The 18,682-nt window shown below is 45.3% G+C and overlaps 1 protein-coding gene across 1 annotated transcript in view; it reads right to left on the bottom strand.

The window, feature by feature from the left end:
* Positions 1-2,930: 2,930 nt before the first annotated feature.
* Positions 2,931-18,682, bottom strand: part of LOC139765555 (glutamate receptor ionotropic, kainate 3-like) — a 466,083-nt gene continuing 450,331 nt past the window's right edge. The window contains exons 3-4 of the mRNA XM_071693151.1: positions 4,218-4,469; positions 2,931-3,341 (exon numbers count right to left, since the gene is read on the bottom strand). Of these exons, the coding sequence (XP_071549252.1) occupies positions 3,079-3,341; positions 4,218-4,469 (515 nt within the window). The 3' untranslated portion in view covers positions 2,931-3,078. The remainder of the gene's footprint in view (positions 3,342-4,217; positions 4,470-18,682) is intronic.

Below are 18,682 nucleotides of genomic sequence, written 5' to 3' on the forward strand. Positions count from 1 at the left end.
AGTAGTGTTCTAAACCATCATGATCCTGACTCTAAGTCCTTCAATGGCGAGAGGAGACTAAACACTACAATGAAATGTGACCTCTGGCCCCCAGATACCTTATAATGACCTTAACCGCTACCATACGAACTTTCACCTCTGACCTTGATGATGGAAGACTTATTGAGAATGGAGTGGCCGACCGGCTGGAACTTCTCCATGTCCCTCAGGATCGTTCGGACGTGTGGGCTCCCTGTGTCCACTATTCTGAAGGCTGTCATGTTCACGAAGTTGTATTTGAAGTCCTCCAGGTCAAAGGTCTCGATGTCCTGCGGGAGTAATCATGTAAGGTGGGGATTGAGAAGGTGTGTTAATGGTAGGTCAAGAACAGTATTCTCTCGGGTCTTGCCTTCCCAAACAGCCATACGCTGGTAACGTCTCATTCTTTCAGTACATGTCAGGTCATCCATACAGACTATATATATATATATATATATATATATATATATTATATATATATATATTATATATATATATATATATCAATTTCTGCCCCAGGAATGGCCTTAATAATGAGAAATAACTGTGATAATTATGTGTAGCTTCTTGAAACATGTCTCTTATCGTGTGATCTTATCAGCCTCTTGACCTAGAAGGTGTTGACCTTTCAGCGGCACGGAACGACCACTGGGCATGATGACGTGACCTTTGATGTGACCCGTGGGTGTTAGGTCATGAACCCCATGCTGTCATATACAAAGATCTCATGTTCGTGTTCAAAACCCACACTGTTGTGTCATTCTGTGAGGTCGCACCATCGACCTCAAGCTGATGGTTAAACACTCAAAACATATAGTCACGTAGGTGTGACCTTAATGATGATGAAAAACCGTGACCTTGGCGTGCAGAGATTTCTCAGTAGTGTTCTAAACCATCATGATCCTGACTCTAAGTCCTTCAATGGCGAGAGGAGACTAAACACTACAATGAAATGTGACCTCTGGCCCCCAGATACCTTATAATGACCTTAACCGCTACCATACGAACTTTCACCTCTGACCTTGATGATGGAAGACTTATTGAGAATGGAGTGGCCGACCGGCTGGAACTTCTCCATGTCCCTCAGGATCGTTCGGACGTGTGGGCTCCCTGTGTCCACTATTCTGAAGGCTGTCATGTTCACGAAGTTGTATTTGAAGTCCTCCAGGTCAAAGGTCTCGATGTCCTGCGGGAGTGATCATGTAAGGTGGGGGTTGAGAAGGTGTGTTAATGGTAGGTCAAGAACAGTATTCTCTCGGGTCTTGCCTTCCCAAACAGCCATACGCTGGTCACGTCTCATTCTTTCAGTACATGTCAGGTCATCCATACAGACTATATATATATATATCAATTTCTGCCCCAGGAATGGCCTTAATAATGAGAAATAACTGTGATAATTATGTGTAGCTTCTTGAAACATGTCTCTTATCGTGTGATCTTATCAGCCTCTTGACCTAGAAGGTGTTGACCTTTCAGCGGCACGGAACGACCACTGGGCATGATGACGTGACCTTTGATGTGACCCGTGGGTGTTAGGTCATGAACCCCATGCTGTCATATACAAAGATCTCATGTTCGTGTTCAAAACCCACACTGTTGTGTCATTCTGTGAGGTCGCACCATCGACCTCAAGCTGATGGTTAAATACTCAAAACATATAGTCACGTAGGTGTGACCTTAATGATGATGAACCCGTGACCTTGGCGTGCAGAGATTACTCAGTAGTTTTCTAAACCATCATGACCCTGGCTTGTAAAACCTGAAGATAACGACAGAAGATTCGGTAATGTACTGATCAAAATGACACGTATATCTATGCTGTAACTCGTGTACATGTAACCCAATATCTTTGTGGTTAAAGTTGACCTTGGCCTATCTTTTGACTCTAGGGTTAGCCTCTTTCAAGAGTACAAAGTACTCACAATTCCCTGAGAATATCAGTTTAATCATTTCCTGTTGGTCGCAAAATGCAAAGACGTCGATGATACGCTAAAGAGCAGAGGCTAGAAAGACAGGAAAAATTTCCATTTTGCATTTTACATAATGACCTTAAGTGTTTCAGAACGCACCACACATTCACCACAATGTAATATACTTGCACAATATGGCTGTCGTAAATCGTGGCGCTAAGGACTGGTTTCTTTTGGAGATGAACTACGAAGGGAAGAGCTATCATGGATACTTCATTTCCAAGAGTCACTTTTCACGTGGTGTTGGGGGACAGCCTCCTATGGTTAGGTTCTTACTCTCCTCCGTGTCCCTGTCATGATCTGCCACACGTAAGTGCGGTGGCGAGTTGGCGTACATAATCTTACGTTCCTACTGGCTCGTTCATTGAATTACTTGTATATAACAGGCCTGAAATATAACTTTCTCTATGTTTCCATTTTAAACATAAGTTTTAGCTTTCAAAGTCTGATTTTTGAATAGCGTATGGATATGACTCTGTTTCAAGCACATGGAAATTGAAAAATAGTCATGGTTTATATACGAAATGTAAAGTAAGAACATCATATAAAAGCTTCATCAATCCATCGCTATCGCATCATATGTCGATTCTATAGGAATGGTAAGTATCGTGTTTACACTAATCTGATTTTAATCATGAATGAAAGACCTAACAAGTGGCTAAGAACCTTCCATGAATGAAAAACTGGTGCCAACCTTTTATATCCACTACCCCAATAACATCCTCCAGCCCTATGAGGTACATGTATGCCTACCTGGAGTGTGTGGTGCACTACCAGTAGTGGCAAGCCTTTAAGTCAGATGTTGAGGGGAGAGTTAATATAACAGCAATAATGATCACTGCTGGGAGCAAATGTTTGAGGTGATATCTCTCAACTTATGCTCTCAATGTGAGGGAGAGAAAGCTACGAAAGATGAATATACTCACTGTCTTCTTCTCCCATTTACAACATCTTAGGCCAGAAATGTTTGCTTCTTTTACGTAGAATTAAGTGATGGAGATACAGATACCCCACGAACACTGCAGGTTCTTCAGCGATACAATACAAAGGAGATGACACGATCTATAATCAACAAATCGAAAAATAGTAATTATATGCCTATGAAAAAAATGGGTGTGTGAGAGGCGGAGGGAGGGAGCGAGGGAGGGAGCTTGGAAGGGAGCGAGGACAAACTCACACATCTCAGGAACAGACGCATGTTCCTGGGCAGCGTGTCCACGATGATGCTGAAGATCTCTTTATGCTTCACTTCTTTCAAAATGTCTCTGTAGTTATCCGGATGGCCTTGTCTGATGTACATCTCTATGGTTTTACTGGGAGGCGACCGAATTATCTCTTGAAGTTTCATGAGGCCTGAGAACAGAAGAGACAATAAGGTAGTTGGATATGAAGGCAGAGGACATGAGTGCGATACAAGCGACTGGCAGGAGCAGGTGAGTGATGCTAGATTGTGTTATTGGCAAACTGATATGATGCCTGAAGCTTACGGTTAGTCTGTAGGGTATTGACTACCAAGATACATTATGAATGAATTTAGATATTCCAATGAATATTTGAGACTTCTAAAAGAAATTCTAAACGATTCTACTCTTTATAGATGGATTTAGGTATAACTATTCATTCGCGTTAAGCTTGTCTGGAAATAATTTCAATTTGGAAGTACAATGTTCTATATTCAGTAGCTAGATACGTCGCTAACCTCTTCCATTCAGCCTCTGACCAATGTCCAACCTTCATCTAATCACTAGATCTCAGCTGCTGATGTTGCCAGTCACATCCTCAGACTTTATCCACACGACTCAATTCCCTTAGTTCCCACTCCACCCAGACGTATGGAATTCAACTCACTCCCTGGGCATGATAGATCTGTCCTTACACACGACGGTACGATCCTTGAGAACAACGAATACCACTGTTTAATAAGATAGCATGAGCTGCAAAGGTCAAGACAGAGGTCACATTAACATACCCAAGGTCGCATCGTTGTGCTCAAGGCTCGTACTGTCCTGTTTGTGGCATACATCACTACTTGACATCTGTGATATATCACTACTAATCTTGGCTCGTGATAGTCATCCATTTACTCACCACTCCGCACCTCTCACAACAGGCCAGTCACCAACTTGGCATCAGACATACGTCTACCATTCATCCAGTCACCATGAGTTCGTGCTAGCACTACTCTCGCTCGCTGCCACGCCACACCTTACCAACATCACGACCCCTTACCGAAGTCTTCCTCGTAGATGATGGCCACCTTCTTCCACTTGAGGAACTGAATCATGTCCTTATAGGCCTGGTTGAGGAAGATGTGGGACGGAAAGAGGTTGATGCTAAACTCCTTTTCCTGTGGCTCAATGTCCAGCCTGGCCTCCAGGTGCGGTATGTCCAGCGCGTCCGTGATGGACTGGATGTGAGAGCCCAGCAGAGGGTCGAACGGCCCAAACATGGCCTGCACACCGAAGGTAATCTGCTTGCAGGCTGTGGCGAGAAATTGGTACAGTTATTTGGATGATTCTGAGGCGATAGGACTCGTTGCTTGGTGATGGGTGAGTGGTTGAGGGATGGCTGAGATGTGGTGAAGGGATTTGTTTCTATGTCTGCTGGTTATATGAGCTAAATAGACTGACTCTAGTTAGTGGTTGATGAACAGGGAAGGTTGGTTGATAAGACCTGTGTTCGACTGGTTGTCCCCTGGTGACCGAGTAGGTGTCTGGTTGTGGGATATGGTAGGATAAGAGGTTATGAACTTGGTATTAGATGACTGACCGCTTGGCTCTGGTGCATTAATTGTTGGTGAGAGTTGATTCGTGTTGAGGGACTGGATGTTAATGGAGTGATTAGGGATGCATACGGTGGTTGGAGGGCTGAGCAGCATGATGGATTTGGTAAGGTAATTGTGGTTTAAGACTACTGATGGTTTGAGGTTGATTAACTGGATCTTCACTGCAAATATGTAATTCATCAACATGTTAGTGGCTTATGGACTGGTTATGAAAGTTGACAAAATCGTGGTAAAGTTGAATGATATATTCATCAGAAGAAGAATCCATCTTTTAAAGCTTTAGTAAGTTTTAATTTCGGGTTAGAATGTGTTCCGGTTTTAGAATATTTGGTATTAGGAAAGTTTGTGTATAAGAAGAAGAGTGCAGGTGTCAGGTAAATTTGTGCCATGCAAGTATTTCAGTCCGTCACATCTGATGCCGTTTATAATTAGAATCTTGTTTGGAGGAAGGTTTCGTGACTTAATCTGAGAGCAACTCGGGGTTGCGTCTTCGGCGATATGGAGGATGAGCGATGAGGGAAGTTAGCAAGGAAGACTTTGATACCAGTAATGGTTTTCTGAGTACGAGAGGTGGAGCAAACTGCAAGGGTCTGAGGGGAAAAAGACTGAGGAAAGGGACTGGGGCTTAGAGGGAGGTGGATGAGGTTTGAGAGGTTAAAGAAAGGAACAGAGAAATAATGAAATGTAATAGAAAGCGTTGCTAATGGGAGGAGGATATATCTGTGTAAAAAATGCAGATAAGGGAATGTAGATGGACGTGAGAAGCAATGAACACTCATGTACGAGGCCCACTTTCTAAAAACTGAGACACTCGATCCCCATTTAGATAACAGTGACTTGGTCCGTCCATTTTTCCTACTAATGTAGGTTCCTATGGATTATGTCTTGAAACTCCACGTGGTGGTTAAACACTTGCGATCAACAATACGACCCTAGAGCACGTCAGTACGACCCTTGAGTACGACGTCACCACTGCAGTACCCTTGAACAAAACGAAGTACGACGGTATATCCCTTGATCGCGACGGTACGGCCACTCACCTCCGCCGTGTGTGCCCATAGAGCACGAAGGTACGACCCTCGGGTATACTGACCTGGACTTTGACTAGACCCTTAACAGTCAGGGGGGCGGGAAAAGGCAGAGACATCATATCTTCAGGGTTGCACCATCGTGCTTACGGCCTGTACCGTCGTGTTCAAGGGCTGTACCTTCGTGTTGTACCGTCATGTTCAAGGGCTGTTCCTTCGTGTTGTACAGTCATGTTCAAGGGCTGTACCTCCGCGTTGTACCGTCATGCTCAAGGGCTGTACCTTCGTGTTGTACCGTCATGTTCAAGGGCTGTACCATCATGTTGTACCGTCGTGTTCAAGGGCTGTACCATCATGTTGTACCGTCGTGTTCAAGGGCTGTACCATCATGTTGTACCATTGTGTTCAAGGGGATATAAGAAGTAAAACCATATGATGAAACACGATGAAACAGTAGCGGGTATCACAGCCAGGTGAAGGCGTCTGTGGTCATCATATGTATTCGTCCTCAAGGTGCAGCTGAAGTTGATGTCTCACAAGCACTGAGGATGGCTTGTGTTACACAAGGAGTCATCATTAAGGCCATGATCATCATAAGTAACATCACCGAAGCTGAGACACGGAGCCAAGTGTTTGATATTAGAGCAATGAAGAGCTCGATGGCTATGGATATAGTCTTTGGTGGGAAATGTATTAGATATTTCGGCCTCCATTCGTCATCTGGTGTCTTGAATTTAGGCCTCCATTCTGGTGTTTTGAATTCTCAGCGTCTATGATTTCTATATATCATATGTACTGATTATGGTATTGTAGCCGTAGTTTCTGCTTCAGCCGTTTCCAAAATACAGTGTCTGAGATGGAAATGAACAAGTACCTGACCTACAGGAAGATATCACAGTCTACGTAATGAATTAGCAGACGGTACAGTTGTGCTCAGCCGGTACATAACTGGTATATTTGTGTCGTGGCTCAGGGGAGTTCCTAACACATGGAATAAACTACCAAATTTATCAATTTCTTTCTTTTTGCGTTTCCCGAATACATCCGTTTATCTACATGAAGGTAAATCATACCGTGTTGACGTTTTCTTTTTAAAGCATCCATATAAAGTGGATAGAAAGGTTGTCACTTATTTCTTACCGTCTGATATTCTACTATGGAAACTACATATCGTGTGATGTATATAGTGTCAGAAATGTCGATAACCTAACGGCATATCCGTCATGCCATTGTTAACTAACACACACACGCTACGTCTTCACCAGAAGGTGCTGGAGGTGTGAAATTTTGGGTGACGACATTTTCTTCTTCCTCCTCCTCCTCCTCTCCTCCTCCTCTGACTAAATTACTCTATCAATACTTTTGAGATGCAGACCTTGCCCTCATCACGACACCACAACAACTCTCCTATATATCCATTTCCCAGCTTCCAGACCCATCACTCTTGTCAACAATCAAGAAAGATATTTACAGCTCCACCTGGACTCGAACTGTATCCCCAGCATTGCCACCCATCTGTCTGTCTGTCTGATATTGTTCAGGGAAGAATGCGCCACAGTTCCTCTCCAAAGAACTCGGGGAATAGAGGGATGTATTGAACCTCAAAGTAAAACCCGTAAAATATACGTAGAAGATACTCCAGTTATGAGCTCCTGGTGGTGTTGAAATGTGTGTCTACTCGATGACAACACCGAGGGCAGAGCGAAGCCGAGAACAAGTTGCTAAATGGTGAGGGTGAGGTGCTAGTAATTGGTTTACATGAGAGAGATCTATGCGATCACGGGAGGGAGGGCTGGAAGAGCCGAGGGATTCCAGAAATGAAACGAGTGTCACGCAATAAAGGGGAAAGACAAATGAAGAACTGGTGGGAGAGATACACACAGTGTATACAGTAAAGACCTCAGTGTGAAGGGTGTGTGGTAGGGAGGTGACGGATAGATCCGAGAACAGTGTATGTGTGTGTGTGTGTGTGTGTGTGTGTGTGTGTGTGTATGTGTGTGTGTGTGTGTGTGTGTGTTTGTTACTCCCGAGTGATGAATGAGGAGGGATTATCGAAGGGTGAGGGATGTCACGATCCCAGTTGTATAAAGACATAAAACGGAAATTCAGAGATCTATCGACCCACTCGAAGTTTGCTTCGGTATGTGTACGTGGGAGACAGAGAAGCTTTCAAAAGAGAGAGAGAGAAAAAAAGGGATGATATATGAGCCTTAGTTCCCAGACTTATGTTAGCGGTGGGGGTAAATGATGAACCAACTTACAAGCGGTTCTGCAGCTTTAGTCGTGAATCCCACACTAATACATCACATAGACACCCCTCTCAAATCATTTCCCCCTGGGAGAACTTCCTTGCCTTCTGGATCCCCTCTCTCCTTTACAATCACCATCAGCTTGATCTCTATATATATATTTACTTCACTAATCATCTCTCCACAGAGTATACTTGTCTGAATATACACACTCTCTTTCTCTGTTTCCACCTATCTCTTCCTCTTTTTCCGTTTCACTTTCTCTCTTCCTACTCTCTCTCTCTCTCTCTCTCTCTCTCTCTCTCTCTCTCTCTCTCTCTCTCTCTCTCTCTCTCTAAGCGTCCCAGCCCATTAATCTCCCACTATGTAATGCGCTTTTTTTTATCAAGGCATTTCAGGTCTCTTACTCTGTCATCGCCTTTCCAGTCCCCATGAAAATAAAAAAATGAAAACTTTTATCCAGGGAACTTTCTGGATCCTACCACACTTCTAACTATCTCTCCGGAACCCAACACACTTCACGCTATATCTCGAACCTACCACACTTCAAACTCTCTCTAGAGACTACCACACTTTAAACTGTCTTTTTGGAGCCTACTACACTTTAAACTGTCTTTTTGGAGCCTACTACACTTTAAAGTTTCTTTTTGGAGCCTCCTACACTTTAAAGTGTCTTTTGGGAGGTTACCGCACTTAGAACTGTCGTTTTGGAGACTACCACACTTATGACTGTGTTTATGGAGTCTGCTACCTTAAAACTACATCTCAAGAGTGTTTAGTAATTAAAATTCTTTGTGGACGCTACCGCACAGTATTAAACTGTCTTTCGATTGCATCCTTCCACCACAGTCAAACGTACACTCCCTCCCTCCCTCTCCTCCACCCGAGGGGGCCAGTCGCCTCCGCTCTGAGCCAGGCCACTACCAGCCCGCCTGTCTGCCACATATGGTGAAACCTGTTGACAAGAGAGAGAGGGAGATTCGGGGATGTGGGTCTGTTGTGTTGGTAGGAACCTGGATGGTGTGTGTGTGTGTGTGTGTGTGTGTGTTAGCAGTTGACCTGGTCCTAGGAAGACGCAATCATAATGGGGAAAAGAAAATCCCCATGGCTTAATGAATATCGTTGGGTTTACTGGCTTTTATTTCGACTCTGTTGAGAAAAAAGTCAATAATTCATCTTAAGAAAGCTGTTGGGGGAAGAAGCTCCCCTCAACTGCAAACCTTTGTCACTAAAGAGCAAATTTTGTAAGTTGAAGAAGAAGGTTAACATGATACGTAAAGATAACTGATGGTTCGAAGGATCTATTACGTAAATTAAGAGAACATCGATTCAGAGAGCGGATGTCATACATCAATATATCCATCCAGATTTTTACACGAGATAAAGCGACATCTTGGAGGGGAGAGATGTTGCAGATGGGCCATAGACTTCCCAACTGCCTGAAGGTCTTTGAGACTGTCCCTCAGTGAATGCTGCTGAGGAAGATAGAACTCACTGCTGGCACTAGGGGAGCATCTCTACCATGAATCAAATGTTGCTAATTGGTAGGGAGCAGGGAACACATGGACGCAAAAATGACTTATCAAAAGCAGCGAAAAACTGGGATCCCTCAAGGCTTAGTGCTGAGCACAATAAATCATGTCTGATCTGTATCAAAGAATTACCAGGAGGACGTGAATAATACCCGAGTACGTATGAGGAAGTCGCAAGTACGTGAGGAAAATATGGTACATTCAAGGGTGCGTAAAATTTTAGAGAGACTTGGATAAGTTGCAACTCTAATGATAGATGCATAATGATGTTGAATGTGATTAAGTACAAGACGATAAAATGGTAGTGAGGTGAAAGAAAATTTGACTCTGATTATCATATATGGGGAAAGCAAACTACAAGAATGAATGAACGAAAAAGACTTTGAAGTTGACATAAAAAAAAGGCCTGACTTAATCCCAGAAATCTAAATTAGAATTACCGTGAGGAAGACGAACAAAATCCTCGACCAATCACTCTCCCATCTTCAATGTCCTTTTTTCTTTTTTAAAGACTTCTTAAAATGTTCCTATTCTCGAATCACCTTCGCACCAATGTCTTTGGGTCACATCTATGGTGAACACTTCCTTTATGCAAGTGAACAGGCAAGAAGTTCAAGGAACTGTTGACAACATAAGCTTGACCCAAGTTAAATTCTGCATCAAGAACTAGGTCTGCTCACTTGAGGAAAACTGCAGGTGTGGCAGAAATCATTCAGGGAAATGTACCAGGAATGGTGACACAGTTATAAGCTTTGAGCTTTTCTGGAGAAAGAAAACACGTTCGATTTGTCTTCAATGAATGAAAGGACCTTTACGGAGAGTTCTACCTTCTATTTGCATACGTCAAAGGTCACAGCGGTATGGAGACGAGTTCCTTGAATTAAAGAAAAAATGAAAAAGAATACCTCGCCTTCAGGAGATAACTGGACGTTAGATTATCATGTATACAAAGATATGTACAAATCTAAACCCGAACGTTGACATACTTCCTAACCGTATTGTACATTATATATATATATATATATATATATATATATATATATATATATATATATATATATATATATATATATATATATATATATTTTTTTTTTTTTTTTTTTTTTCATACTATTCGCTATTTCCCGCGATAGCGAGGTAGCGTTAAGAACAGAGGACTGGGCCTTTGAGGGAATATCCTCACTTGGCCCTCTTCTCTGTTCCTTCTTTTGGAAAATTAAAAAAAAAAAAAAACGAGAGGGGAGGATTTCCAGCCCCCCGCTCCCTTCCCTTTTAGTCGCCTTCTACGACACGCAGGGAATACGTGGGAAGTATTCTTTCTCCCCTATCCCCAGGGAATAATATATATATATATACTTCCTACACAAGAGTCCCTTCTATTTTTATGAGGATCCAGCACCGCTCGTGAAGCAGGCCACAGCCACCGGACTGGACCAGTGGTCATTGGATGCAGTGAAGTGTGTGTGTGTGTGTGTGTGTGTGTGTGTGTGTGTGTGTGTGTGTGCGTGCGTGTGTGTGTGTGTGTGTTTATGACGGGAGAGTGCGGAGCGACTGAGCAGCAAGTGTGTCTTCTTTGTAGAAGTCGCATCTTGGACAATGAAAGGTCTCGAGGTATACTGAACCAGTATTTGTAACGTTGTGGGGTGTTGGGTGATGTCCCGAATATAGACGGTAGAATGTGACTCCCAAACCCTTCCTCCTCCTCCTCCTTGGGTTTACTTTCCTCAGAGCCAGAGCATCCAAGTCCCTCTCCTCAAACACACTTCCTATCTCTCCTTTCTTCTCATCCTGGTTACATCCTCACACATTAAGCTACCCTAGCCTAAGTTTTCGAGGAGGACAAGCATTCCGAGCTTGGCTGCTACTTTTCCTCTTCCATCTTTTATAAACTGAAGTACAAGAAGGGGAGGGTTTCCGGCCACCTGTTCCCGCCTCTCTTCCTACGACAGACAGGACATACGTGGGTGGGATAAACATGAGGTCGAGACTTACCATACCTTGCATAATGTGTCTCATCAAGAAACGCTTACATGACGCTTTATGCATCTCAGTCACGAGCGGCCCTGGGATGCACGTAAGTATTTCTCACTAAGAACAATCCCACACGTAAATATATCTCTCAATAGGGAATGTCTACAGTATGCTTAAATCTTCCTCAATAATGAAAATCCTATATATTTCTAAAGGTGATTTTGAGCAAGATTTTCTACCCATGTTTAGATTTTTTGGGGGGAGGGGAGTAATATCTGTTGCTGTCTACAGCTTAATGACACAAACGACGTAAAGTGGCTCCGAGCACCACTTTAACACGCCAACAAGTCTGCCTACTGGCAGAGGTGTGGACGATGGTCCCGGACACCATTACAGAACACACAACTCAAGATGGTGTTACTTCCCTGGGCGGCGGCTCTGTTTTGCAGCCAACTGACACAAAGGGTGTAAGATGGTCCCGCGCATCACATGAACAATCTCAACCAGGAAAGCAGAATTTCTGTGAGCCAAGCGTTCGGTGATTAATCATAGATAAGGCCTCCGCTTGTTTCCTTCTGATCAACGTAAATGTAGAGAGGTAGGATCTGAGAGAGTGAATTGCTGTGGATACCGCCAGGAGTCGTCTGCATACAGAAGACTTCCAAGTTCTCCAGAAAGCTGAGGTGTATAGGATTGCTATGGTCGGGGCGAAAAACTTACTGGCAGCACCTACAGTGTGGGGCTTCGTGCACGAGAGGAACGTGATCCACAACAATATCTGGTTACTGGCGGTGGCTTTAGGGAAACTGAAGAGGACTCAATCCTCTGTGGATTTAGCAGAACATGTCATCACCCCAAGAGGAACAGAACTCTCTTCTGCATCTCATAATACGTTAAGGAGTTCCAGCACAGTGCACTGAGTTTTTTTCTCTTCATATGTAAGTCTTTGAAACATCTGTGTGTTTTTCTTCTCCTTCAACACGACTTTGTGAGTTTCTTGTTCTAAGGACGCAGTGATCCGCTGCTGTTTGAATGCCTCTGTATTCTCTCGTGAGATGATGAAGTCCTGCATGATGTATCACTGCTTTACGTTATTACATGATGAAGGGCTTCTGTATGGCGCATCATCATTTTACAACGTCATTATAAAGCAATGAATTTCAATATGATGTATTACTATATTTTTTCTTTCTTCGTCTTTATATGATGAACTGCACTTGTGCGAATGAGAAGCTTGGAGGCAATAAATCATGGTGTCTGCTGCCAAGAAATTTATATTAGAAGAATCATTAATATGAATTTCTTAGGGAGGTAGATTCTCCGCGCGGCGAATAGATAAATGGAGATGGATGAGACGAAGAAAGAGATGGAGGACAGGGTGATGGGATAGAGGCAGTGTGTGTGTATGGATGGAAAAGAGATGGAAGAGTGAATCAGATGATCGTTATTATCAAGGATGGGAGACATGGGTTTCGAGGAGATGAAAGAGCTCAATGCTGATCACTTTTTTCCCCCGCCTCTCTCTCTCTCTCTCTCTCTCTCTCTCTCTGGAGGTGGTTACTTCCTGTTTCAACTGAGAGTCCCTCTGGATGATGGCAGATTCTGACCAATCAAAAGTCTCTGCGGAGGAGGATTTTATCTAAATCAATCAATCCCCTCTCTGGGATGTGTGTCCACCCACCCTGCTGCACCCCTGCCCCGGACGGATGGGGTGCTGTAGGGGTGTAGTGAAGCAAGAAGGCTAGGGAGGGTATGAAGGTGGGGGGGGGGGGTAGCACGGGTCGAGGATGAAGGAAGGGGGAGGGTAGCCTGAGACGGCGATGAAGGAAGGCGCTCTGGGTAGGATAATGGTCGGGGAGAGTGAAGGTGGTAGTTCCAGTGGTGGTGATGAAGGCAGTGCCAGTGTTGGTGATGAAGGCAGTGCCAGTGGTGGTGATGAAGGCAGTGTCAGTGGTGGTGATGAAGGCAGTGCCAGTGGTGGTGGTGATGAAGGCAGTGGTGGTGATGAAGGCAGTGCCAGTGGTGGTGATGAAGGCGGTGCCAGTGGTGGTGATGAAGGCAGTGCCAGTGGTGGTGATGAAGGCAGTGCCAGTGGTGGTGATGAAGGCAGTGCCAGTGGTGGTGATGAAGGCAGTGCCAGTGGTGGTGGTGATGAAGGCAGTGGTGGTGATGAAGGCAGTGCCAGTGGTGGTGATGAAGGCGGTGCCAGTGGTGGTGATGAAGGCAGTGCCAGTGGTGGTGATGAAGGCAGTGTCAGTGGTGGTGATGAAGGCAGTGCCAGTGGTGGTGGTGATGAAGGCAGTGGTGGTGATGAAGGCAGTGCCAGTGGTGGTGATGAAGGCGGTGCCAGTGGTGGTGATGAAGGCAGTGCCAGTGGTGGTGATGAAGGCAGTGCCAGTGGTGGTGATGAAGGCAGTGCCAGTGGTGGTGATGAAGGCAGTGCCAGTGGTGGTGATGAAGGCAGTGCCAGTGGTGATAATGACAGCCGAGGGATGTAGTGATTAGCGACAGATAACCACATTACTGACGGTGGCAGATAAGGCCTCTTTCTGACCATCATCATTATAATGAAAAAATATGCATAATGAAGGAACTCGTCCCCAGTGTGATTAGTGCGGAACTATGGGTAAAGTTGGCGAGGAGGGAGGTGATGGTGGCGAGGGAGGGAAGCAGAGGGAGCTAGAGGAGGGAGGGAGTGATGGAGGGAGGAAGGGTTCCCTCATGAGAGGTAAGCTCATAGATGATCCTCACTACGTTAACGATGAGGGATGGAAATGTTCTCTCCAGGACGACACAGTCAGCCTCACACCTGCTCATGGCTAGGATATGTTCTCATCATGGAAGATCTTCACTGATCTTCAATTTCTATTTTTTTTTTTTTCTTCAAGCGTCAGTTTATGATGATTATCAAAGACATAATCACAAGATGATTCAAAATATAACCCACATCCATCACATAGATGATGATGATAATGAAAGTTTTGACGCTGAAAGTAACTTTACGTAGCCACGTATACTTTTCTTCATAAAGTATAAGTTTCTCAAACATTTCGAGAACATGTCATCCTCTCATTGAGGAACATCTCCAACATATGATGTCCAACACATGTTGTCTCTCATATGAAGATATCTCCAACACTTGTTAGTCTCTCATATGAAGATATCTCCAACACTTGTTAGTCTCATATGAAGATATCTCCAACACATGTTAGTCTCATATGAAGATATCTCCAACACTTGTTAGTCTCTCATATGAAGATATCTCCAACATTTGTTAGTCTCCTCCCACATATCTGCAGGTTTCTCAGTATGACACACACTGATTGGAGCAGTTGTCAGTAATCCAATCAGCAGAAGTTGAATGTGAGAATGATGAGGAAACTAATCTGGCCCAGCTACCTCCCCAGGCCATCATGGTCCCATACAAACCATCCCTCACTCCTCTAGCTCCCTCTGCTTCCCTCCCTCGCCACCATCACCTCCCTCCTCGCCAACTTTACCCATAGTTCCGCACTAATCACACTGGGGACGAGTTCCTTCATTATGCATATTTTTTCATTATAATGATGATGGTCAGAAAGAGGCCTTATCTGCCACCGTCAGTAATGTGGTTATCTGTCGCTAATCACTACATCCCTCGGCTGTCATTATCACCACTGGCACTGCCTTCATCACCACCACTGGCACTGCCTTCATCACCACCACTGGCACTGCCTTCATCACCACCACTGGCACTGCCTTCATCACCACCACTGGCACTGCCTTCATCACCACCACTGGCACTGCCTTCATCACCACCACTGGCACTGCCTTCATCACCACCACTGGTACTGCCTTCATCACCACCACTGGCACTGCCTTCATCACCACCACCACTGGCACCGCCTTCATCACCACCACTGGCACTGCCTTCATCACCACCACTGGCACTGTCCTCATGACCACCACCACTGGCACTGCCTTCATCACCACCACTGGTACTGCCTTCATCACCACCACTGGCACTGCCTTCATCACCACCACTGGCACTGCCTTCATCACCACCACTGGCACTGTCCTCATCACCACCACTGGCACTGCCTTCATCACCACCACTGGCACCGCCTTCATCACCACCACTGGCACTGTCCTCATCACAACCACTGGCACTGCCTTCATCACCACCACTGGCACCGCCTTCATCACCACCACTGGCACCGCCTTCATCACCACCACTGGCACTGCCTTCATCACCACCACTGGCACTGCCTTCATCACCACCACTGGCACTGCCTTCATCACCACCACTGGCACTGCCTTCATCACCACCACTGGCACTGCCTTCATCACCACCACTGGTACTGCCTTCATCACCACCACTGGTACTGCCTTCATCACCACCACTGGTACTGCCTTCATCACCACCACTGGCACTGCCTTCATCACCACCACTGGTACTGCCTTCATCACCACCACTGGTACTGCCTTCATCACCACCACTGGTACTGCCTTCATCACCACCACTGGCACTGCCTTCATCATCACCACTGGCACTGCCTTCATCACCACCACTGGCACTGCCTTCATCACCACCACTGGCACTGCCTTCATCACCACCACTGGCACTGCCTTCATCACCACCACTGGCACTGCCTTCATCACCACCACTGGTACTGCCTTCATCACCACCACTGGCACTGCCTTCATCACCACCACCACTGGCACCGCCTTCATCACCACCACTGGCACTGCCTTCATCACCACCACTGGCACTGTCCTCATGCACCACCACTGGCACTGCCTTCATCACCACCACTGGTCACCACTGCACTGCCTTCATCACCACCACTGGCACTGCCTTCATCACCACCACTGGCACTGTCCTCATCACCACCACTGGCACTGCCTTCATCACCACCACTGGCACCGCCTTCATCACCACCACTGGCACCGCCTTCATCACCACCACTGGCACTGCCTTCATCACCACCACTGGCACTGCCTTCATCACCACCACTGGCACTGCCTTCATCACCACCACTGGCACTGCCTTCATCACCACCACTGGTACTGCCTTCATCACCACCACTGGTACTGCCTTCATCACCACCACTGGTACTGCCTTCATCACCACCACTGGCACTGCCTTCATCACCACCACTGGTACTGCCTTCATCACCACCACTGGTACTGCCTTCATCACCACCACTGGCACTGCCTTCATCACCACCACTGGCACTGCCTTCATCACCATCACTGCCTTCATCACCACCACCACTGGTACTGCCTTCATCACCACCACTGTAACTACCACCATCGCTCTCCCCAGTCATTATCCACCCAGAGCGCCTTCCTTCATCCCCGTCCCAGGCTACCTTCCCCCTTCCTTCATCCTCCGTTCCAGGCTACCCTCCCCCCTTCCTTCATCCTCGACCCATGTTATCCTCCCCCTTCCTTCATACCCTCCCCAGTCCTCTTGCTTCACTACACCCCACTACAGCTCCTCATCCGTCCGGGGTGCTTGGTAGGCGGCCATACATCCCGAGAGAGGATTGATCGATCAAAATTAATCCTCATCGGCGAGTTGATTGTGCCAGAATCAACAATCTTCACCCGGAGAGAGAGAGAGAGAGAGAGAGAGAGAGAGAGAGAGAGAGAGAGGAGAGAGAGAGTCAAATAATCAATATTAATCCTCATCCTTACAGAGAGACCGAGGAAACTGATCAATCATGCACCTCTCGTCTCATTCCCCTTATTCTTTTTCGCTCATCATACTCACTATCCCTTCCTATTCGTTCTGTCCTCCATCCCTTTCTTCATCTTCTCTTCTCCCTTAATTCATTCTCCCCTCGAAATTTTAACCTCCCCTTGACATTCAGATTTAAGATTCGTCTATTGTAAATTTCTCAGTCGCAGACGCCATGATTTATCGCCTCCTAGCTTACCCATCCGGGCAAGCGCCCACATTTATCTGAGGACAATGAAGGAGAAAAATGAGTTAGTTGGCTGCTGTGTTCAATAAGTCGCTCGCCACGAAGAAAGTTCCAGAGTAATGGAAGCATACTGATGTAACACCTGTTTTCGAAGGGAATGCATCAATTCCCGGAAATGATCGTCCAATCAGCTTAAAGTCTGTAGTTGGTCAACTTACGGAAACCATCATTTGGGATAAGACTGTAAACTCGTACAGAGGATCATCATTTGATATACGACTCTCAACATGGTTTTCCACGAAATCGTTCATGTCTGACAAATCTACTTGATTTCTTTAATGATATAAGCAACACGTATGATGAAAGTAAAACCAGCTGATGTCATCTATTTAGATTTTCTGAAACCTTTCGTCAAAGTTCCACATCAAAAGGTACTAACTAAAGGTAACTTACATGTTATGGATGGGAGTGTACATCGGTGGTTGGGAAACAAGTTAGCTGGACGTAAACAAAGAGTTGGGTTTAATGGTCAAGACTCACAATGGTTACACGTAACAAGTGGTGTACCACAGGGATCAGTCTTGGCTCCGGTTCTCTTTCTCACGTATATCAATGGTATTCATAATGGGCTGCAGTGCGAGATCGCGAAATTCACAGACGATACTACGTAGATTGGGTAACAAATCTACAACAGAAACTGAACGTCTGCAGCTTCAAACGGACATAGACAAACCGATGGAGTGGACTCAAGGTGGCAAATGAATTCTGATATCGATGAGTGCAAAGTGTGACATCTCGGCAGTAAAGACGGAAAGACAAGCTACAGAGGATGAATCATATTGAACTGTTAGAAGTGAGGAAGAAGAAACTTGGGTATAATCTATGGTGATCTAAAGCCCAAGTAAACAGTGCAAAGAAGCATCTGTATAGGGGAACAAACATCTCGGATTTATGGGATGGAGTATCGAATTGAAGTCCAGGGGCATTATCCTTACTCTATACAAGTCACTAGCGCGTTCTTCTACTTGAATCCTGTGTTTAGCTTTGGTCTTCTTACGTGAGGAGAGACATGGACAGAATAGAGAGAGAGTACCATGAGGATTCTTAATCGGAGAATCAAATCCTTTAAGAGCCGACTAAATGACTTCAATCTATTCAGTTAAGAAGAAAAATAAAGGGTAAGGGATGATGTCATGAGGTCGACCATATTAGAACTG

This window comes from Panulirus ornatus, chromosome 1 (assembly GCF_036320965.1).
Source record: "Panulirus ornatus isolate Po-2019 chromosome 1, ASM3632096v1, whole genome shotgun sequence".
Classification (NCBI taxonomy): domain Eukaryota; kingdom Metazoa; phylum Arthropoda; class Malacostraca; order Decapoda; family Palinuridae; genus Panulirus; species Panulirus ornatus.